The sequence below is a fragment of the Eubalaena glacialis genome, chromosome 11 (assembly GCF_028564815.1).
Source record: "Eubalaena glacialis isolate mEubGla1 chromosome 11, mEubGla1.1.hap2.+ XY, whole genome shotgun sequence".
NCBI lineage: Eukaryota > Metazoa > Chordata > Mammalia > Artiodactyla > Balaenidae > Eubalaena > Eubalaena glacialis.
Genome location: NC_083726.1, coordinates 53,930,258 through 53,954,721, shown reverse-complemented (window position 1 = coordinate 53,954,721; position 24,464 = coordinate 53,930,258). Strand labels below are relative to the sequence as shown.

Below are 24,464 nucleotides of genomic sequence, written 5' to 3'. Positions count from 1 at the left end.
CTCGAGGTTTAAGATTATATAAATTACCCAAATTCAGGACTCAGAATTTAAACTTGTGGCTTTCAAAGAAAAAAAAAAAATCATAGTAACATGATCATAGTAACAGAGGAAATTTTCACTTATGCTCAGCTGGAGAAATAAAGCTTTCCACCAAATTCATGACCAAGTTTGTATCGGACCAAGTCTTCTCAGCAGCTAGCTGTCACGCCAACTTTAAACTACCATATACTTTTTTTTTTTTCTCAATTTTTTCTTAATTGGGCAACTTGGGGTTGGGGAAAAATGGGAATGGTGTTGCTTGAATATCTTTTACTTGACTTAGGCTTAAGGGAGAGCATAGCAAAACAAGAGTACAGGTATCAATAAGGGGTGAGGTTTGTTAAGTGAAAACACGTGGTGATACTGAAACCTGTTTTGTACCACTTCAAGCATGGAGGTTATGGGTAAATCTGCTCCTATTGTAGTGGGTAATGAACTTGGCAACCGTCTTTCTTTTAGCCTTTGTTTCCCAGAGTGGTTCGGAAAAGATGTTAGGTTTTGAAGGAAGTTTCATATGAGTTTTCATAACCATTTCCTCATAACTGTTAAACCTTTCCTTTCTTTTAAGTATTCGCTTCTCATGGGTTGTCTGACATCCTGGGCTTTTTAACTGGTTGACTTTGCCCTGTCTCTCAAGTGCACTGACTCATACACAGTACCTTTTTGGAAGTTTGATATTTAGTTTAAAAAGTATTTCTGTGAATTCTTTGCAGAGGGGGTGGGGTGCCCCAGTTTATTCATCTTTATGTAAAAGCAACTAGCATGAGTCGTATTGTTGGCATTTGATATGTTTTTTGTTGAACCAATGGAGGGGTTATTGTTTCAGTTCAAGGAGACTTTTCTAAGGGTTGGAGTTGCCTGACAGTAGCACAGACTGTTCTTAGGAGAGAGGTAGTGAATTCTGTGCAGGCATGGACTTGGGGGAGTTTGATCACCAGACAGTAGATAGGACTAAATGATTTCTAAGGCTTACTGTAAGTTTGAGATTCTGTGATTCTTCTGTTTCTCTAACATGTGTCTAAAGAGGAGAGAAACAAAACATAAATTGGAACCACAGAGTATCCAGTAGAGCCTTTGATAGCAGTGATGGTTAATGGGGTTTGTATCAGCACTGGGAGCAGAAGTGCTTTTCTCTGATTTCCCGAGTCAGCATGGATAGTTCTCGTCTTGAGAAACTGTTCCAATAAGATTGGACTTCAGATCATCTTCCAGATTTAGTCTGAGCCCCAGGAGATAATGATGACGAGGAGAAAATGTTCTAGCATTTTCAATTCCGAGAAAACTAGTGTGAGAGTTTTAGAATAAGTCAAACTATTCACATCCAGGTTACAAATAAATTCACTTAAAAGCCAAGAAATAATATTACTCACTAAATATGCCACCTTAAATTATTTGGATTGGTTTTCCACACATCATTTACATTGTAGCCTCATTCATGAGGTCCCAAAAGTTATAATTAATCTGAATTTTGTTTCTCTTCTATTTCTGACAGTTGGACAAGGTGTTAATTTTGTCCAATAAGCTGTCTCTGTCAGAAATCACAAAATGGTAGTCCAGAGGCAAAATCTGGCACAAGGATGGGTTTTCATTGCCTTGGACAGGGTTTGGTTTTGTTTAATTAGTTGCTGATATTTAAAAATTTGGAGATTTTACCCCCAAATCAGATTTCTGGCTTCTCTCAAAGAAGATCAGGTTTGGCATAACTGCATCAGGCTTTGCTACACAGCAAGCATTATCTGGAGCTTGGTGGCTACATGAGGCATGTGTGCCTGCTTAAGCAATCCTTACCTTTCCTTGTTATTGTATACCCTGCCCGCTTCACTCATTTATGGGCCCACTCTGGCCTCTGAGGGCATTTAGGTTTGTGACCCTTCCTCTGTAAGTAATGCTCATGTGCAGGTCTTAAGACTATAAGCAGCTATTATTTCAACCTCAGGAAGGGACTGCAGAATAAGGTAAAGTTTTTCACTGGATTTGGTCAGAGTGTTCTGCCTTTGGGAGGATCCCGGCCTGCCAACTCTGTAACCAGAGGGGAGAAGAAAAAAGGTATTCATCCTGAACTGCGCTGCTGGCATTCAGGAGAGCCCTAGTCTAGGAGACGGGGCCTGAAGTGCCCTGCAGACTGTGGCTTGCCTAAGCTCAGGGTGACTTGGCACCTGTGCCGGGGAAGGATCCGGTGGAGTGGCACAAGGCTCCGTGCCATCCATTCAGACGGCTTTCTGAATGCCGGCAGCCAAGAGAACATCATCTGTGCCTGTGAGTAGTGTGGGTTCCCGCCAGGAACTTCTCAACTTCAAAGGAAAAGAAAGAAAATTGTACCGTGGGTCGATGTGGAAAAGCTTTTGGCCTTACTGAATTGGGCTCATTTTTACAGAGAAGGAAGATGGTGCAAAGAATTCTGAGGGATTCTACCTGGTTTTCGTGGCCTTTCCATTCTACCCCTGAGGTGCCAAGATCATTAAAATGCTCAAGGAACTGCTAAACCTAACCATGGCAATAGAATGAATACAAAGAATTTCTATGGTTTGGTCTGAGAGCTGTGTTAGAATTAGGGTAGTGTGAAAAAAGAGCATGGATGAGCCTTATGGCAAATTCCACTGAAGCTGAAGTTACCCGTTATGACCAATTTTGATTTCACTTAGGTTTCTAAAGGCTTAAACGGGGTAGTAGTGGCGGGGGAAATCTTACAAATCTGAACAACCTACACTTTGGTTCTAATAAGGAAAAAACTGTGCTTTATGTTTGACCTCGAAATTTTGTTCTTATGCTGGCCCAAGACTGAAGTCTGATATCTGGCATTATTTAAAAGCAAAATGTACTCTTCAAAAATCTGAGAGCCTGAAGACAGGTGGGAGGAGATTAAAGCTCTCTCCAAGGCCCTCTGGTGCCCAAGTCTGATCCAGTGACTTTCTAAGATCTTCGGAACTTACTTTACGCTTGTTTCATTTTCTTCACCCGCCCCCTTTCCTCCCTCACCTACCCCTCCTTGCTCCTCTCTTATCTCTCTTCTCTCCTTGTTTCTCTTCTCCTTTGTTTTCTCAGGAAGCTATGTTTCCCTTTATCTTTCTTCTACTCCCACCTGCCTTCTTTCCCTCCACCCATCCGCCCATTGTCTCCCGTATTCTTCTTGTAGTACCTCTTACCCAAGCCTTGGGGAAACTTAACAGCGGAGGGGACAGTGTGTGAGCAGAGAGCTGGGAAGGAAGTTTCAATCAAAAGCAACATTTAGATGGTAGATGCATAGTAGGGGCAGAAATGCAGAGAAAGTAGCTGGTACTGGGGATTTGGAGGGAGGAGGATTGTATTTCTCAACAATGCACTAAGAGCTGATCATATTTAAAAATGAATCTCTTCCAGATAAGAGCAGCTGTGTAAGAGTGGGCGTGGCAGAGGCAGTAAAGCTAATATTGTGTTTGAGATCCTGTAAAGAGCTTATAAAGAGGTATAAGATGGGGTTTCCCTGGTGGCGCAGTGGTTGAGAATCTGCCTGCCAGTGCAGGGGACACGGGTTCGAGCCCTGGTCTGGGAAGATCCCACGTGCCGCGGAGCAGCTGCGCCCGTGAGCCACAATCACTGAGCCTGTGCTCCACAACAAGAGAGGCCACGGTAGTGAGAGGCCTGCTCACCGCGAGGAAGAGTGGCCCCAGCTCCCGCAACTAGAGAAAGCCCTTGCACAGAAACGAAGACCCAACACAGCCATAAATAAATAAATAAACAAATACTTAAAAGAAAAAAAAAAGAGGTATAAGATGAAAAAATGCTAGCATTTTTACCTTAGTTTCTAAACTGCTGCTTTGTTATAAAGATTAAATGATACCTTTTCAAAGTAAATTGCAAGATGAATGGACCACAAAGTATATAAAAAGGTAGAAGATAGGTGTTTTAAATAATTTTCCATTTTAAGCTACTTCAACTCAAAATTAGATATAAATCTAATTATAGTGAAATAAAAGGCAATTCTGATCACATCATGGTACTTATAAATCCTTCCGCTCCATATCCTCAGTATTCTATTAAATACAGCTGACACTGCCTTCTCTTATCTAAATTGGCTTAAACACTTTAAAAAAATCTCTTGTCAAAGATTCGGCAGAAAATGGCATTTTCTGATCATTTAATCAGTTAGAACATATTTCTACAGCTATCCTTTCTAAATGTGAATAGTATGCATTTTTTTAAATAAATTGAAGTATAGTTAACAGACAATATTGTATTAGTTTTAGGTGTACAACATAGTGATTCAATATTTTTATACATTACCAAAAAATCACCACGATAAGTCTAGTACCCATCTGTTACCATACAAAGTTATTACAATATTATTGACTATATTCCCTATGCTGTACATTACATCCCCAGGTGGGAGGGGAGGATATGCATTTGTTTTTAACTTGTTAAATAAATAAATTGAAGCATTCCCTATAATGAGAGCTGAGTAAAGATAACACCCCTTATCATTATAGAATATTTACTTTTAATCCCCCTAATAATTGATCCAGCCTCTGTCTGCCTTATGACCCTGCAATATGTAACAAACTGCCATTCTTGTAAATGCCCTGAACTCTCCAGATACTCATACCCTGGGGCCTTTGCACAGGCTACTCCTTTTGCCTGTAATACCCTTCCCACACCCACCCCCAATCTGACACTTCTACTTGGGGATTTGGAGGGAGGAGGGTAGTATTTCTCAACAATGCACTAAGAGCTATTCAGAGCCTTAGTGTCACCTCAGAGCCTTCCCTGATTTACCCCGGGGCAGAATTTATTGTTCCTTCCTCTGTGTCCTCACAGCACTTTCCTCATGCTTCCATTATAGGATTTACAACATTGCCCTTGTAGATGATGATAGTTATAAAAATAAGTTACTTGTTTCCATGTCTGTAGACCAGGAGCTACCTTGGGAGGCCCTGGGGGCAAAAAGCAATGGGTTTATCTTTTCTTCTCCAGGGCCCAGCACCTGAAAGTTACTCAGTAAATGTGTGTCAGATGAAAAGGGTAAGCATTTTTGTACTCACTCCTTGGCTTGTTGAGCAGACAATGAGAGAACATCGTTGAATTCGATTTCTGCAGGTTATGTGGGTACAGGTTGAACGTGCAGGACCAGAAGTAACTTTTACTATAGAATTTGGCTTTCGTCTGAGGATAAAATAGAAGAATGTTACTTTAATACATAGGTTGCATATCAAATTGGACATTTTCTGTGGTACTTCGAAGAGATGAAATGAAGAAGAGAATTATTATTTCTGACATTTTCACAAGCTGGTTGATGTTCAGTATTTGCTTAGACCTAAAAAAATCATTAAAAATATACATATATATAATATATATGTGTGTGTATATTTACATATATAGATGTATAGAGCTATACGTGATTTTTTAAATTGCCATCTCTTTGAGGATTTTGTAGCCTAGGATTGAAAGGTATTTATTCTATGATCCAGAATTGTGGCTTCCAGCTGTGAAATGAATGTTAAGGAAACACAGGTAACTAGGCGACTTTCCAGTTTCCTTGTATCAGCTCCTGACTTAGAGTTCAGGTAGTTCACTTGGAGCCAGAGGTTATTGGATCTCTCATTTATTGAACTGTAGTTAAATAAAAATAAGATATAAAGTTGCCAATAGCAATCCAATCAAAGTCTCAAATAGAAGTCTAAGGAAAATGAAGTGAAATGATTAGTGCTTCCTTTGTTATTTTCCTAGATGAAGGTTTTCTCTTAGGTTAGAAATGGGCATATAAGAGATACCTTTAACTGAGAGATGTTTAAAACATGATTTTCACTGGATTTAACTGGAGTTCTTTTCAACTGTTGACTGAGTAGAACATTGTTTATGTGGGAAAGCTTGTAGGGCTGGATGCCAGCAGGACCACATGGAGCCAAGAATGAAGAGGTGTAGTGATGGGGGTGGTGGGTTGCAAGGAGATGGGGCAGGAAACACATTTTATGAATTAGCAAAATTTGAGTCCTATGTCCAGATGTGGATAACGAAGCATTTTAGTAACTAATTATCTTTACTGAAGCAAGCATTCATCAGAGATAGTTATTGAGTATCTATTATGTGCTGTATGTAAATTTAGAGACATGATATTTGTATTGAAGGGATTCATAAGCTATATAGTTCAAAGCGCTACAGTCATTGTAACATAATAGCAGTAGTACAGTAATGATTTAAAACAAAAGCAATTGACCAAAATACATGGTTTCCCATAAAGCTGTGACATTCAGGAAGTACTAGGGAATTAGCATTAGCCACTTAGCTAGTTTTTGTAAAATGTTAGTTTTTTTTTTTTTTTCTGTCTTTTGGCTTTCTTTAAGTAAGAGATAGAAATGCAATTTTTATTGCTTTTCTAAATGATGCTAGACATTTGACACTTAAACTTTTATTTGATACATTAAGTTATATACAGCATCTATATACATTCTAATAACTTATCTCTAAGGCTAGGCCTAGATCACTTAGGCTTGCTTTGTGTAATTGCACACTATGTGTAATTGTTGAGGGTTATAATTTTGCATCATGAACTTTGGAGTCAGACAAACCTGAATGGGAATCTAAGCTCTATTCATGTATACTTATTCATTGTATAACTTTGGACCAAACACTTAACCTCCTGCTTCAATCTCCTCATGTATGTAATGGAGGCATTACATAATAGGTTTGCTGTAAGAATGAAATGAGCTAAACTACATCAAGTACTTATCACAGCATCTGGAACATAGTAGGAACTCAGTAAATATTCTCCTGTTCGACATAAATGGTAAATTGCTTGTGGGGTTAAACTGTGTTCTAGTAGATGCTTTAAAATTATAATTTGAAAAAAGCCTCAATTTGCAATTAATTCAATACAGAAGATTTAAACTAGTTTAAAAGTTTTTCATTCTTAAAACTTATTTAGAGAAAAACATGTGTAACATGTTTACTCCATGAGACTCCATGTTGAATTATTTCAGAAAAGAATGTCAACGTTTAAAGAATGCCTTGAACGTTTGTCAGTGACACAGCCCTTCCAAAATGTAAATCTTTGGACTCTCTATAGATCAGTGATTTCCACACACTGTCTTTTTCTGGTAGTAAAAATCAATCTACTAATATGGTCTTAAGTGTTCTTGCTTAATTATAGGGAAGTTTATGAAGTCCTGCCTCTTGTGCATTCTAAATAAAAGCACTAAAGCTAATCATTCAGATCTGTACTTCCTTAAACTGGCCTTTCCTACAATGTAGTTAAACTGCAATAATTGATCAACTTAATTTATTGCCTTTTATCCTGGCTAGCTTTCATCTGGAAAAAAAAAAAAAAAGTACAAATTTGTTTTCCATACTTTTCCTGAAAATGTTATCTGGACCAAAATATAATATTTGCCTTTCAAACGCTATGAAAACTGATGCTTTTGTAGTAAACTTTATTCTAAAATAATACTGAGGTAAATGTCACTTCAAATGAAGATATTATTATGAGAACTTAGAAAAACAGACACAGCCTCTCTTTAAGTGCAGGAAATGTTGTGAAATTGACTTTACTTTCATATCCATACAGTGAGGATTGACTGTGCTGAGAGGACACTTTCTTATTTTATTCCAAAAGGTTTTATCATTAACTCTACTCCCTCACAAATGTGCTAATTATCTCTGGAGTTCTAGGATGCAGCCATGGTTCGAGCTTAGAATGGAAGCAAACCGATTTCATATATGTCTATGGTATTTAGTTTGCCTAAGTCGTTGGTGATTTCATAAGTCAGAAGTAGAAAAAGACTTTAGGGAGTTATATTTTCCACGAGGCAGTAACCTGGTCCAGCCACCCTAAACTTCCTTCCCTAGAACCTTACTCTTCTGGGCCAGGGTATCAAGAATTATCATTTTCAGTTATTTAAAGAACTACTTTTCCATTCCCCAGATTTGCATAGCCTTCCAAATTTTACATATCCTTTAAATGCAGTGCAGGGCCAACTACCTCTGAAGCTATCACTGATGAAGACCCCAGCTGGCCTATGGTCTTTTCTTTTCTGAAAGTCCTTTTAGTCTGTGTAGTTGACACCATCAAATCCAGAACTTGTATTTTCCTTTTTTCAATCCACATTATATGATAAATGGCCAATACAGTGTTTGACATGATGAGGAAGTCTTTGTATATCTCATCTCATTGAAGCCTTCTATTGCCTTTGGGAGGCGAATATGGCAGTTATGATTAGCGATCATTTTGCAGTTGAGGAAACATGAGTTCCACAGAGATGGTTACTCTTCCAAGGTCCTACTTCTAACTGGAACCGACGTCCTGATACCCTGTATTCTACCCCGTATTTGCCTTGTGCATAAATCTTGTCTTCTGATCTCAAGTCTGCTAACTCTTCAAAGACCTTTTCTGATGGTAACCCTACATTCCAGATTCCACTTATGAGAAACTTAGTTGCTAATTCACTCATGTACTAGAGGAGAATTGTCCTATAGATGAGCCACATTTCCAATTTTAAATTTTCTTTAGCAGTCACATTAAAAAAAAAAAAGACGAACAGATGATATTAATTTTAACATCTTTTTATAATCCAAAATATCTAAAATTTTTAATTCTAACATTAACTAATATAAAAAATATTAATGAGACACTTTTATGTTCTTTTTTTTTCCCACACTAAGATTTTGAAGTCCTCTGTGTATTTTACACTTAGAGCACATCTCAGTTTGGAGCAGCCACATTTCATGTGCTCAGTGTGACAGATGGCTACATATTGGGCAGCACAGCTTTTTTCCTACAATGTGGTTGACAATCAGCTTCTCCTCTCTGATAACAGATAACGTGGACATACTCATTAGTTCCACACCAGATGACAGAAATGAGTGATTCATAACTAATTAAAATAATAGGCTTAGGCAGAGAAAAACATGGATACCATTCATTCTTGTGAGGGTTTTTGTCGGTGGTGTTGGTTTGTTTTGCCCAATAATTCGTAATTCAAATGAGGACCCCCGTAGCTTACAAAGGAAACAATTTAATAAGGTATAGGATATGTAGCCTTTCATTTCATTTATTTATTCATTTATTTGTGCTGTTTTCTAGAATGCAAATCTGATCATGTGTCTTTCTTGTTCAGAATTGTTCAATTCCTCCCCACCGGTGTTTCCTACAGTTGCCCAGTGGTAAGATTCACCTGGGTACTTAGTTAAAATCCTCTGTTCCAGGTCTTGTCAGACCAACAGAATCAAAATATCTAGCTGAGGGACCTGGACACAGGTATTTTTAGTAATCACCCCTGGTGGCTCTTACCATCAAGCCAGCTGGGGAAACTGGCCTAAAAGGTAAAATTTTACTCCTTAGTCTACCGTGTGGGATCCTTTCTGACCTAGCCCATGACTAGACCCATTACCCAGCCAGAGGTAGGTTTTAGCACAGAGAAGCACTTGGCAAGGTACTCTTCCTGTTCGCCCCTCCTGCCTGTGCTTGTGTTCTTTCAGCCTGGGATGCCCTTCCCCTTTGTGTCTGCCAACACACTGCTGGGTCCCCCTCAGGATCACCCCCTCAGTGTTTGCCTCGTTTCCCGAGCAGGCATATACTGCCTCCTCACACCTCCTCCCATTGCTCCTTGACATTGGTAAATCAAGGCCCTGAAGGTCACTAGCTCTCACTATCTGTTTGTCTTGGCTGTCTTCTCACTGAGGGATGGGGCTTGTGATTTCCAGTCTGTTATTTAGAGCCACTAGAAGGGAGTCTGGCACAAGGAAATAGTCAATAAATATTTTTCTAGTGAAAGCCTGGTGATACTAGTAATAATAATATCTCCATCTGTTTCATAGTGGTTTACAGATTGCAGCATGCTTTTCACTTATCTCATCTCATTTAATTCTCTCACCACAGCCTCGTGAGGTGGAACTCTTATTTTTCGAGATGTTACGCAACTTGCCCCATGTCATGTGACTTGTAATAGGTGACACCGTAACTCCAACATGGGTCCATAAGGTGCAGAGTGTAAAAGAAGCATAAATCTTGGGTTCAGATTTCTAGTGAATTGAAGAAACGGTTTTTGCTTATTCAGTCTATTCACACAAAAAAAAAAATTAATAAAGTTCATTCACATTTATGGATTTTTTTTTGCTCCAAATTTCTAGCCTTTTTAGACTTTTTAGCATATTTCCTTTCTTTTAATTAATTAATTTATTTATTGGCTGCCTTGGGTCTTCGTTGCTGCACGCGGGCTTTCTCTAGTTGCAGCGAGCGGGGGCTACTCTTTGTTGCGGTGCGCGGGCTTCTTATTGCGGTGGCTTCTCTTGTTGCGGAGCACGGGCTCTAGGCGCACCGGCTTCAGTAGTTGTGGCTCATGGGCTCTAGAGCACAGGCTCAGTAGTTGTGGCGCACGGGCTTAGTTGCTCCGCGGCATGTGGGATCTTTCCGGACCAGGGCTTGAACCCTGCATTGACAGGCAGATTCTTAACCATGGCGCCACCAGGGAGGTCCCAGCATGTTTCACAGAAGTTTGCACCTAGTGTTTAGCTAATCAGTAGCTGCAAGATTATATAAATATTCACATCAGCAATGATTATGTGAACAATTGATGGAACCAGTTAGTCTAATTGGGTTCTTCTCTTTAAAGATATTCCAGTGGTTCTTACCTGTTATTTGGGAGAATTCCTTATAGCCCACAGGTAAAGGTACTGATAAATCCACACACAATGTAGACTTTTTTGACATCATAAGGAAAATCTGACGAAACAAGACTATGAAATAATTGAGATGGTTTGTGATGCTTTAGAAGTGTTACTGTGTTTTTATTTTTTGCTGGATGATCACAAGTATCACACCCAGTCTGTCAATTTTACGTCCTAGTCCTAATCATTCAGTAACATATTAGAGAAACAGCCCAGCCTGGCCTCAATCTTTCCATGAAACATGCATCACACTCTGTGGTCTCACACAAATTTATTTTAAGGATTAGGACTTCCCTTTATCAGAGCAATAGCAAGAAATGCCTCCGTTTCCTCCTTTCCTAGGCAATTCCATTTTATTTGGTAAGTATTAGTCAATATTTCTGTAGCTTAGAGGAACTATTTCAATTTTTTAAACAAATTAATTGAGTAGTTTGAAAGCATAGTCTTTTTGTGTGTTATTCTTGTTGGATTACTGATGTTGTTTCATCCTGTGGTGATGCTCTGGTAGAACAGAAATTAAATAAGTCATAAAATAAACAGTAAATTTTAGCTCCTTTAAAATGGCCATTATTAGTATTTAGTAGGTCCTGCCCTAGATTTAAATAATAGCTGCTTGGAGCCTCCTCAGAGATGGCATTTTTCTGCCTGAAAGAGTTTGCGCTGTTTTATGCAGTTGTCTGGGAGTCATGGTGATAAGCCCCTCCTGATGTTCTATTAGGTAAATCTTTTCTATACCATTAGACATTGTAATAATTAATGTACAAATGATGCTAGCCAGTAATTAAATTTACTATTCTGACTCACAGATAAATTCAGGATGAAGTTAAAATATTGAAGCAAGAGCCATTTTGTGAAGACATCATTTTAAAGTGCCTGCCCATATGTTGTCTAATTTGATAAACTACTAAAAAGTACGAGGTGTGGAAATAGGAGGACTCATTTTTTTTATTATTATTTTATTATTTTATTTATTTGGCTGCGCCGGGTCCTAGTTTCGGCAAGCGGGATCTTCGATCTTCGTTGCGGCATGTGGGATCTAGTTCCCTGACCAGGGAGCGAACCCGGGCCCCCTGTATTGGGAGTGCGGGGTCTTAGCCACTGGACCGCCAGGGAAGTCCCAAGGAATCATTTTGTTGTTACTACTGTTATCATTCTCAGAAATGTCTCAACCAAAATTTCAATGAATTGTGATATGGCAGTCTATCTTTTTTAATATAACAGCTATATTGAGATATGTTATATATCATTCAATATACCCATTTAAAGTGTACAATTAACTGCTTTTTAGTATACTCACTGTTTTATAACTGTCACCACAATCACTTTTTGAACATTTTCATCACCCCCCCCAAAAAAAAAACCCTGCACCCCTTAGCAGTCACTTCCCATTTTCCCCAACACCTCCAGCCCTAGTCAACATCTAATCTATTTTCTGTTTCTATGTATTAGTCTCTTTTTGACATTTCACATTAATGTAATCACACTTTCCATTAGTGACTAGTTTTATTCACTAAGCTTATATTTTCAATATAAGCATGAAACAGTACTTCATTCCTCTTTATGGATGAATAATATTCCATTGTATGGCTATATCTCATTTTGTTTTTCTGTCCCATATTGACGGACATTTAGATTATTTCCACTTTTCAGCTGTTATGAATCATGCTGCCATAACCATTTGTCTATATGTTTTGTGTGGAAATGTGTTTTCGCTTGGGTATATACCTAGGAGTAGATTTGTTAAGTCTATGTCAACCTTTTGAGGAACTGCCACATTGTTTTACAAAGTGGCTGTACCATTTTACATTCCTACCAGCAGTGTATGAGGATTCCAATTTCTCCACCCTTCACCAACACTTGCATCTTTTTGATTACAGCCATCCTAGTGGATGTGAAGTGGTATCTCATTGTGCTTTTGATTTCCTTGTGATCTTTTCCTCATTTGTCCTAAACTTTTCTAAATTAAAAGATAATCAAACAAATTCTCCTTCTCCGATTTTTGGAGCATACTTTTTCTCTAGGTTCTGTCCCTCCACTTTTCCCACTATTGAAAATGTTGCCAGTGTCCTATTTTGACTGGAAAATTACAGATAATGTGAAGTAACAGTTACTCCCTGCAAAATGAAGATGGGATTGTAATTGTTTAAAATAGAGTCCTCCTTCTCAAAACTCCCTAGTTCTTCATTTTAAACCCTGAAGGAAGCAAGCAAGAGAAAATCTAAGAATGAGATCCAAGAAGGAAGCCCACATAATTTTTGTGTACTTCTACAAAAACAAAAAGAACAAATGGAATAGTAACTTTACATATTATAAAACCTAAGAATAAAAAGGAAATAGCCCATTCACCAGATACTGGATTTAATAAGAAAAGGCAAGAATAAAGCAAGTAATACTTTGACACACCATGAGCTAAATTTTTAAATAATATACACATGTTTTTATAATAAACAGAAACAAAAACAGGAGGGGGGAAGAAACAAAACAAAACAGAACTCATTGACAGCCGAAGACGACTGATTTTTTTTTTCACTTAGCACAGCAAGATGTGCTAAAATTACTTCATCAAAAAAGAGTTCCTGGATGAGAAATGCCCCCACCCTTGATTTTTTTTTTTTTTCTTTATGAAACAAAACTAGGTCTGTATTTGTGGGGGAGAGTTTGGCAGACATGCTGATTATAATACTGTATTGAAAAATATTTACTTTGATGGACTAAAAACCAGCTGCTGTTCGTGGTAGTTAAAAGCCTGTAATAATGTCTTCACTTCAGTGTTCACCACACTTTTATGAGATTAATAATAGGATTCCCCCAATCTCCAAGTGGAGAAACCAAGAGAGGACGCTTGAGAAATGCTTTCCTATCTTCTCCCGGGAGTCCCCCAAAACCATGCTGTTTGGACATGAGCTTATTGAGATCAGAGACCTTGTTTCAGAGTTACTGTATCTTCTTTGCCAGGATACAGGCCTGGCACACTGTAGGTACTTAAAACATGTTGCACGGATGAAAGCTAGGCAGAAGCGTTCAATTAATTGATGGACGGACCTGGCTTAGAGGTCCTGCGGTGCCACTTACAAGCTGAGGTCTCTAGATGAAGTATGTCATCTCATTAAACCTCAGTTTCTTCTTTGCAAAATTAGGGTAATACTAGTATCCACTTCATTAGGGTGTAGAACAGTAAGCATTAGATTGTTACTAGCTGTTAAGTTGAGCAAATTTCCTGACTCCTCATTCAGACCTGGATGGCCCTGCTGTTAGTGAGCCTGATTACACATGGTCAAGTATGTGCATACGTACTGTCAGCTCAGTCTTTATTTAAGAAGAAGCATGGGAAGAAATTGAGGTGTTATTTGGACATCAGTTTCTTAAACTCCACTGAATTAGATTCAGCCCTCACTTTTAGGGACTATGCACCCGACACTGGGAAGGATGAAATAAAGAAGTTTTCCAGTATGAATATTCTTGTCTTTGGATGTTAGCCCTGAGTCTCAGAACAAAAACAAGTCAGTAGTTAATAGTTACTGTATCTTATTTTCCAAAACACACATGGTTCATTGTTACAGTCATTTGCAGATAGTTTTACGTGACACACTTTTGCTTTTGTGTTTCTACTAAATCACTAAATGACTAACCTTCCTGTTCCTAATGTATTAAAATTGTCAAAGGATTCTTTTCAGATTATATGTGTCAATAAGGCTTAGTTTGAGCAATGGGGAAAAAGTGAAAGCCAAGTGAAGAGCTCTTGATCTTGTGATCAGAATAATAAAGTGGAATCCAAGGATTGCCCCATAACGAATGGATTATTTGGATATAAAAGGAAATTATTTTTAGGTGTGGCATTCCTATAAACCCTGAAGCTATGTGTTTTACAAACTAGAAATTTATGCACTAAATAAAAATTACCAGATGTCAGTGTTTGTATGTGCCAACTGGCAAAGAAGCTGAGAAGGTTCAGAAGTCTAGAAGAAATGATGCTCACTTCTTTGCCATTCATACTCAAAAAGGATAGCTGAGGTAAAATGCTGTTTAAAAAACTACAGTGTCCTCAGCTACCCAAAGATGTCACATGTTACAAATTGTTATCTGGAAGGCTTTCATTTTTTTTCCCCTCATGACTCCACGCATGTTTGTGGCATTGCAAATGTAATCCATGCTTCTATTCTAATTTATTACATTCTTTCCGGAGGCTTATCTCATTCTTTTACAGGGTCAGCAGATATCTTATTTAAAGACCCAACCTGAACACAGCAGCCTCGTAAAGGTCCAATACAGAGCTAAATGTATAATAGGATTCATTATTTTTATCTTGCACATAACCAGCACACCTCAGTAGTTTTCGTGAAATCATCAAATGGATTCTCTTCTCTCCTCAGAAATTCGAGCTCAACTGGTAGAACAACAGAAATGCCTGGAGCAGCAAACAGAGATGCGAGTTCAGCTTCTGCAGGACCTGCAAGATTTCTTCCGGAAAAAAGCCGAAATTGAGACGGAATATTCTCGGAACCTAGAAAAGTTAGCAGAAAGGTTCATGGCAAAAACAAGAAGCACTAAGGATCATCAACAGTACAAGTAAGAGGGACTTGACTCAAATTTACCTTTCCAAGGGGATATCCTATCTTTTTACCACCCTTATTGGTTTTAGAATTTTCCATTTTTGTCTGAAAAGTTGTTGATTGATGTATCCCCATAGATAAAAGCAACCCTCTGCATTTATAGTTTATGAGCATAAATGTATTACCTTTTAAACTAATAGTATTCTCTTGACATGTTTCTCTTTCCAATAAATACACTAGGAGTTGTTGTTTAACACAGGTAGGTATTTGGATGGGCAAATTTTAAATAGCTGATTCTTCAAGCAAAGACCTCAAGATTTCTGTATAGTGATCTTACATGAAAATAAGCAGTGAGGGTTGCTTAAATTTATACCCCACCCCCCAATCATGCGTTGTGGTCATTGCAGTTGAGACTGACTTAAAACAAGGGCCTTTGGTAAAATGCGTACTATCTAGCTTAATTAAACCTTATATTAATTGCACAGTTGACCCTTGAAGAACACAGGAGTTAGGGGCACCAATCCCCTGCACAGTCAAAAGTCCACATACTCCTATCTCTGCCTCAAAAACAAAGGAATTGATAAATGCGTCACCTAAAGGCAGGAAGCTGAAAAAGTTATGGACAGAATCAGGACTCAAACCCCAGTTCTACATATTGTGATTTCTAACTGAACAGAAACTTTCCCCCGCATCTAGTTAATTTAAGGATGTAATGAAAATAGAGGTACTATGTTTTTTTACATAAATTTATTTTTTATTTTTATTTTTGGCTGCGCTGGGTCTTCGTTGCTGCACGCGGGCTTTCTCTAGTTGCGGCGAGCGGGGGCTACTCTTCGTTGCGGTGCATGGACTTCTCATTGCGGTGGCTTCTCTTGTTGAGGAGCACGGGCCCTAGGCGCACGAGCTTCAGTAGTTGTGGCTCGCGGGCTGTAGAGCACAGCCTCAGTATTGCGGTGCACGGGCTCAGTTGCTCCGCGGCATGTGGGATCTTCCCGGACCAGGGCTCGAACCCGTGTCCCCTGCATTGGTAGGCGGACTCTTAAGCACTGTGCCACCAGGGAAGTCCCACAGGTACTATATTTATTGAAAAACATCTGTGTAAGTAGACCTGCACAGTTCAAACCTATGTTCACTGTCAACTGTACTTCATTTGTATAAAAAAAAAATACATGCAGGTTTTTCTGATGAGATTTACTCTAGAATTTAAATCTGAGACACAGGGCTTCCCTGGTGGCGCAGTGGTTGGGAATCTGCCTGCCAATGCAGGGGACACGGGTTCGAGCCCTGGTCTGGGAAGATCCCACATGCCGCGGAGCAACTAGGCCCGTGAGCCACAACTACTGAGCCTGCGCGTCTGGAGCCTGTGCTCCGCAACAAGAGAGGCCGCGATAGTGAGAGGCCCGCGCACCGCGATGAAGAGTGGCCCCCGCTTGCCGCAACTAGAGAAAGCCCTCGCACAGAAACGAAGACCCAACACAGCCAAAAATAAATTAATTAATTAATTAATTTTTTAAAAAAAATCGGAGACACAAGTAGGCAGACAACTCCAATAGAGTATACAAGTGCTCTGACAGGGGTAAATGCAGGATGCCAGGGACAGACCTGACAGAAATCCATTCTATAGTGGAGGTGGGGACAGCAGGGTCCAGGAAAGGTCCTGGAAGAAGTGATACGTTAAGTGAAGACCCAAAGGACTAGTTGGCCAGTAAAGGGACCAGAGCAGGAGGTTCAGGCAAGGGCAACATCACTCCTAAGAGACCAGAAGGGAAGGGGTGTAGGGTAGCTTTGCAGAGCAGAAAGTAGTCCGGTGGGAGTGAGTAGTGAGGCTGTGAGCTGTGTGGCTCCAGGTGTACCTTGTGCCAGATCATGGAGGCCTGTGGATCATAGCAGGAGGTTCGGACTTTATCCTAAGGGCCTGGGAAGGCTTCATAGAGTTTTAAGTAGAAAGAAGACCAGTTCACACCTGCATTTTGAGATGATGACAAAGACCGTAGATAGGATTGGGGGCTGGAGGAGGACACTGTCAAGGGAGGGAGACCAGGTGGAGGACCCTCACCATAATGGCATGAACTAGCAACACTGCAGGTAGAAAGAAATAGACTTGTTTAGGAGATACTAAAAAGACCTCCCAGTCTTTCATTTCTGGAAATACAATGAACTAGATAATATGAAAAATATTTGTGCTGTAAAACTCCCGGAAATGCTGACTAAAATATAATAGACATCACTTTAAATGTATAACTGAACTCAGGAAAGTAAGGGAAATTTCCAGGGGCCAACAAAGGAAAAGGGAGTTGAAAACTTGAGTGGTGATTATATCACCCTTTAGTCCCACGTGGGGACAGAAGATGAGGCTTATGCAAGGTAGGGAGCTGGAAGGGAGGACTTCCCCATTGCCAATCCTATTGCATTGCATCACAGCCTAAAGTCAGGAGCAACAGAACTACTATCTCAGTGAAATGGTAGAACAGAAAGCCACTTGCCCACCCACACAGGGGACAACAAGGAGGCCCGTCTGCTCAGCCTGGGCTCCAAATGGAAGGGGGTTGCAGAGAAGCGCATCTTAGCCTTCACCATTGGCTTTGCAGTTTCATTTTACACCCTTCTGTGGTCTTGGATCCTACATAAAAAGTAGGGTAGGGACTTCCCTGGTGGTGCAGTGGTTAAGAATCTGCCTGCCAATGCAGGGGACACGGGTTTGAGCCCTGGTCCGGGAAGATCCCACATGCCGCGGAGCAGCTAAGCCCCTGCGCCAGAACTATTGAGCCCGTGTTCCTAGAGCCCGTGCTCCGCAACAGGAGAAGCCACTGCAATGAGAAGCCAATGCACCGCAACGAAGAGTGGCCCCTGCTCGCCGCAACTAGAGAAAGCCTGAGCGCAGCAATGAAGACCCAATGCAGCCAAAAATAAAATTTTTTTTAAAAAGGGTAGGTTTTTTGAGAAACCTCCATACTGTTTTCCACAGTGGCTACACCAATTTACATTCCCACCAACAGTGTAGGAGGGTTCCCTTTTCTCCACATCCTCGCCAACATTTGTTATTTGTGTTCTTTTTGATGATGGCCATTCTGACACTACAATGAGGTGATATCTCACTGTAGTTTTGATTTGCATTTCCTTGATGATTAGCAATGTTGAGCATCTTTTCATGTGCCTGTTGGCCATCTGCATTTCCTTTTTGGCAATTCCACTCCTGGGTATATATCCAAAAAAAACAAAAACACTAGTTCAAAAAGATACATGCACCCCAATATTCATAGCAGCATTATTTACAGTTGCCAAGGTATGGAAACAACCTAAGTGTCCATGAACAGATGAATGGATAAAGAAGCTGTGTTAAATATACACAGTGGAATACTGCTCAACCATAAAAAAGAATGAAATATTGCGATTTGCAGCAACATGGATGGACTTGGAGGGTATTATGCTAAGTGAAATCAGTCAGACAAAGACAGATACTGTATGATATCACTTATATGTGGAATCTAAAATATACAACAAACTAATGAATATAATAAGGAAGAAGCAGACTCACAGATACAGAGAAAAAACTAGTGGTTACCAGTGCAGAAAGGGAAGTGGGGAGGGGCAACCTGGGGGTAGGGGATTAAGAGGTACAAACTATTATGTATAAAATAAGCTACAAGGATATATTGTACAACACGGGGAATATAGCCAATATTTTATAATAACTATAAATGGAGTACAACCTTTAAAAATTGTGAATCACTATATTGTTACACCTGTAACTTATATGATATTGTACATCAACTCTGCGTCAATAAAAAATTTTTTTCTAACCCTTCTCATCATAAAAAAAAGGTAAGAACTTTTGCAGAAAAAAAGGAAATAGGGGTCCTTTTGCAGAAGTAAATGCAGAACTATTCTGGGTAGGAAATTTTTTTTTTTTTTTTTTTAAAGATTTATTTATTGATTGATTGCTATGTTGGGTCTTCGTTTCTGTGCTAGGGCTTTCTCTAGTTGTGGCAAGCGGGGGCCACTCTTCATCGGGGTGCGCGGGCCTCTCACTATCGTGGCCTCTCTTGTTGCGGAGCACAGGCTCCAGACGCGCAGGCTCAGCAGTTGTGGCTCACGGGCCTAGTTGCTCCGCGGCATGTGGGATCTTCCCAGACCAGGGCGTGAACCCGTGTCCCCTGCACCAGCAGGCAGACTCTCAACCACTGCGCCACCAGGGAAGCCCGGGAATACTTTTTTAATTTTTATTTTTGGGTGACTTTAACCTCTAGTGTTGGTCAGGATAGAAATAAATTTTGGTGATGGTTCTCAGGGTGAGCAAATATCAAATGTGCTTGACAGAGACTGGAGCCAGTACTAGATCCTCATTTATAGAAACTGTCCCTTTTTAAAAGTGATTGCAAATAAGAAGACAGCCCATTTGTACATTCAGTAAATATTTTTGAATGTCTCCTTCTGTGTTCTGTACTTGGTAATCTCTTGTGAACTGAAAACATGGATGGGCCCATGCACCTTAGTCTGATCCCTGAGTGGATCAGCTGCCACCTTTTGTTCCTCCTGGTTTTTTCACTAGTTTTCTTCAAAAGGTAGGCAGCTCGGAATTTTCCTTGACTTGAGTAAGTTTATTATTGACTACAGAACTGAAGATAAGGTAATAAGTCTACAGAAAGGACAAACCAGGGTTAGGGGGGAGTAAATCAAAGACAGCCCTTTAGGAAAGAGTCAAACAGACCTGGTTTGAATACTGGCTCTACTGTGTGACTTTGGTCAAGTTGCTTAACCTTTCTGAGCCTTGGTTTCCTAACTTGTAAAATGAGATCTTATGACCAGTAAATGAGAAACATAACAAATCGTTGATGTGACTGATTGCTGACATGGGGTATGCACTCAGTATTCCTTCTCTTCATGAAACAAATGTTAAATCTTTAGCACCTTTACTTTACCAGTCATTTAAGCTGGGCTATGGAGTCTAGCTCTTACTCAGTTTGGGGATGCTTGTTGTGTAGGATAATCCTTGGCCTGAAGTTGCCACTGCATGGTAGAAAGACCAAGGCTTGGATCAGCCTCCCTGGACTCAGAGACTTTCTCTGACACCAGCTTTGGTCTTGAGCAAATCATTGTGCCTTGCTAAAGCTTAAGTTCTCTTATTGATAGAGGGGATACAAAGCATCTCTGCCTTAAGTTGTAGTGGTAAGGATTAGGTAGAGTTAATGTGTGTAAAGTTTTTAGACCAGCCGCTAGATGAACATTGCTAACTTTACACAGCACTTACTGTGAATCTAAGGCATTCTAGTAAGCACTAAAAATATATATATTAACTCAAATAATCCTCATAATCTTACGAGATCGGTACTGTTGCTTTACCCATTTTACAAATGAAGTAACGGAGGCACAGAGAGGTTTAAATAATTTGGCCAAGATCTCCTAGGTAATTGTTCTGGGATTTGAAGCGAGGCAGTATAGATCCATATTCCACGTTCCTGACTTGTGTGCTCGGTAGGTGCTCAGTAAATGATAGCTTAGCCACCTCTGTTGTTGTTGTTGTTGTCGATACTGTTATCACTTACTATTACGGCAATAAAAAGTGTTTATTCAATGAATGAAATAACATTTATTTAATGCTGACCACGGGCAGGGCTCTGCGGATACAAAAATGTATGAAATGTTCTCAAAGAACTTATGTGTTACTTCATCATAAAGGATATACAGAAAAGTTAATATAAGGTAGCATTTACCTCTTGGGCTGGGCGGCTAGAGAATGTCAGTGGAAAGGCTTCAGTATTCTGCCATAGAACCATTGCCCCTTGCCCAATGGCTTTGAGAGAAAAGGAGGGTTCTTTAGGTTGGGGGTGTAATTCTTAATGTGCTAGCTGGGAGAGTGGGAGGCTTCTCTTCTGGGTATAAGTGCTGGGACCCTAGATCAGGGGTTTCTTCCCTTACACCCATCCATACTTCTGTGGTCTACTTCCTCTTTCTTTTAGAGAGGGTTTTGACTGATGCAGGGTTAAATCCTGAATCCGAGGGACATAAGGGCTGAAAGACCTTCTTTAATCATTTTTCTAATTTAATTAGTATTCAGAATCATCAATCATTATGAATATTAGGAGGATAATATGTCTGATAAAATAGCACTAGTGTCCCTGAGTTAGGATAAACATTCTGTGCCATTTTGCCATCTTAGAGTTAGATTTTTAAAGTTAAAAAAACAAAAAACAAACATTGTACTTTTTTTTTTTTTTTAAAGCAGTAATATCCCCGTCGGTCACTGCTTTTGTTTGGAGTTTTTCTTTAAAACTTTTTACAAGTCGCCTTTTGTGGTTTATAGTCACTTTTCACTTTATTATGTAGAATAAAACAAGGAGTGGTTACAAATCTGAAATAACTTAATGGGTTTAAAAAGGAGATGTGACATGTCATAAGCCAGTAAACTTCTTGGTTCTATTCACAAGCCCTGAGACAATGCTATAAAGTTCTGCTTCCCGGGAACACTTTTTGGGAGGCTGGAGGTTAAGTATCAGGGAATTAGTAAATCATCCTCACATTTATGTTCCATGGAAAGTATACCTAGCCAAATTTCTTTTCCAACAACAGACTGGACATTCAGAGCATGCTTTGCGTTCAGTGGCAAACCACAGTCTGTCTGTGAGACAGTAGTCAATAGATTTTTATGTAAACATAAACTGCTTTCTTCAATGGGGTGTTTAAGGCTGAAGGCCTGTCTTAGTACTGTATATGTTAGGGTCCCATGCCCTTGTCAGGAGTGTGGGTTTTGACTGGTGTTCTTGGTCCAAGTTTTTTTCTTCCAAGCCTAGGGGAATTGCTGGCTGGGTGCCTTCCCAGCCTGGAAGGCTGTTCTGCTGGCTCTCGAGTGTCGTGCTATGAGCAATGCTCAGAGGAGAAAGAACAGGGACAATGCCCGTCTGTTGTGGCTCCTAGTTTGCCTTGGTGACTTTCCCTTAGCTGATTGGGGCAGCTTTGAACTTGATGGTAATTCTGTCTCTTCTTCACTTCTTAGGAAAGACCAGAACTTGTTGTCTCCAGTGAACTGCTGGTATTTGCTCCTGAACCAAGTGAGACGAGAAAGCAAAGACCACGCAACCTTGAGTGACATCTATCTGAACAATGTGATTATGCGGTTCATGCAGATAAGTGAAGATTCCACCAGGATGTTTAAAAAGGTATCCTCCATCAATCCTGCCAGAGTGTGCTTCCCTATAACCACTGAGCCCGTAACCAAGACTGAGAAGGGTCTGCTGCCTTAGTGACTTAATCGTATTCAATAAATATTAGGTTCAAAAAATAAATAAGTGAACAGATATTTTAAAGACACAGAACAAAAAGTTAAATCCTAGCAGGCACACTCATAGTGTTGTAAAGCACCGAATCTGTGACCTGAAGGATGTGAGCAGAATTTTGCAATGAGATGTACCTACAAATTGCACCTCTGTCCTTAGGAGTGGACTGCCTGTAGTTATTAAAAAAAAAAATCAGACCAGAGAGGAAAAGCTTTAAATTCTGTGTTTTAGGCTCACACAGGATCAGAGACTTGTGAAGAATAAGATAACCAGATGTGCTGCTCTCTTGGGAAGATGTTATCACAGTTTTTTTTCTTATTCCCACCAGACTAGCAGCAGAAGCTGTGAGAGAGTGACAGGAAAAAAATTCCCCAGGGCACGGAAAATTCTGTCCCTTACATGCCAGAGAGCTTCCTCCTTCCCAAATCCACTTTAAAAAAAAAAAAAAAAAAAAAAGGAACTGGGCTTTTAAGGCTTCATATCATTGTTACCAGTCTCAGCCAGCTCTCAGCAATTTTTTTTGTTGTTTGGACATCTTTGTTGAGAACAATAACAAAATTGGACCATTTCCTGTGCAGGGAATGCAGCTACTTGCTCAATAAGACTGGCTTTTGGTTTTTATGTTTATAGGACAAGGGTTCTCCACCACCTCCTCAGCTTCATACTCAGGGTGTTTGGTGCCTATACCAATATCTGTACATCTATTCAGTAAGTAAGTATTAGTTTCAGAAAGTGGGGGGAAATAACCACCTTATAGATTAAAGACATTTATGTTTCAAAGGGACCCCTTAAAACAAAGTTGTGTCATGCAGGCCATCTGGGAAACTTCTTAGTCATGTTTGATGTGTCCACATTAGATTTGATTTCTGACCTAGAAATGGGATTTAGCAAACTCGAAGTTTTCTTTTGCTCTATTAAATAGGAAAAAAAAAAAAGTTTCAAACAAAGGAGAAATTTTTAAAATTTGGAAATAAGAACATATTAATTAACAAGAGACCACGTAGAGAAATATCCTATGTATCTTAAAGCATAGAGATTTTTAAAAAATAGTTTAGACTGAGCCAGGAAAGTAAGCAATTTTCTCGTACGTCAGCCCTTTCTGCCAAGACCTCATTTGGTTCAATGGGCTTTTTGCGTCTTGTCCTCTATGAGTGAGCGATGGTGTCAGGTCTTGGAAAGGTTACTTCGATGAAGAAAAACTAGCCCTCGTGCTCAAGGAGGTCACAGTTTATCCAAATTTGTATGACGCTATATGATGCTTCCCAGTCATGGGGGTGCTGGCAACCTTTCAGCCAGGGCCTCTGGGACCAGCACCTCAACTGACTTCGTTTATTTATCCATCCAGCAAAACATCTTTAAAATGCCAGGCTGGGAAGCAGAGTTAAAAGACACGTTCCCTGCCTACAAAGAAGCCATTACAATAATTAACAGTTACCACAATAAGGGAACACACAACCTGCGGTAGAAACTTGAAGGCTGGAAATCTTAACCCTCCTGAGGGGCCAGGAAATTCTTCATAGAGGAGGGAACACCTGAAGTGAGACCTGTAGGGGATGGAGGTGGTCATCAAGCAGACGAGAACAATGAACTATTCCAGGTAGAAAGCAGAAGCGTGACACGTTCAGGGAAAGGAAAGAGTTTGGTGTGACTGGGCCAGGGGTTGTATGGGAGTGAGTGATGGGGTGTGAGGCTAGATCCCAAGGGTGATTCCGAGAGAGAGATCAGCTGTAAGTTTTGACAGCCAGCTGCCAATATTCCCAGTAGTTGGGGAAATAAGTTCTTGGCTCTTGAAAGAGGGCCTGAGGAATGTACAGTAAGTACACACGCACCATGCCTGCTTGTTTGCTACCTAGAAGTTCTCTTCCTATCCAGATTTTCTGGGACTCAAAGAATTGTAATCCTTGGAAGCTGCCTATTTATAGCAGACTCCTGGCTACTTCAGCATTTAGTGGGGAGAGCAGTCTTCTCACCC

At 39.9% G+C, this 24,464-nt stretch overlaps 1 protein-coding gene across 1 annotated transcript in view; it reads left to right on the top strand.

The window, feature by feature from the left end:
- The window catches only part of SRGAP1 (SLIT-ROBO Rho GTPase activating protein 1), a 276,189-nt gene that overhangs the window by 117,846 nt on the left and 133,879 nt on the right, over positions 1 to 24,464 (top strand). Inside the window, exons 2-3 of the mRNA XM_061206565.1 lie at positions 15,042 to 15,237; positions 22,213 to 22,375. Of these exons, the coding sequence (XP_061062548.1) occupies positions 15,042 to 15,237; positions 22,213 to 22,375 (359 nt within the window). The remainder of the gene's footprint in view (positions 1 to 15,041; positions 15,238 to 22,212; positions 22,376 to 24,464) is intronic.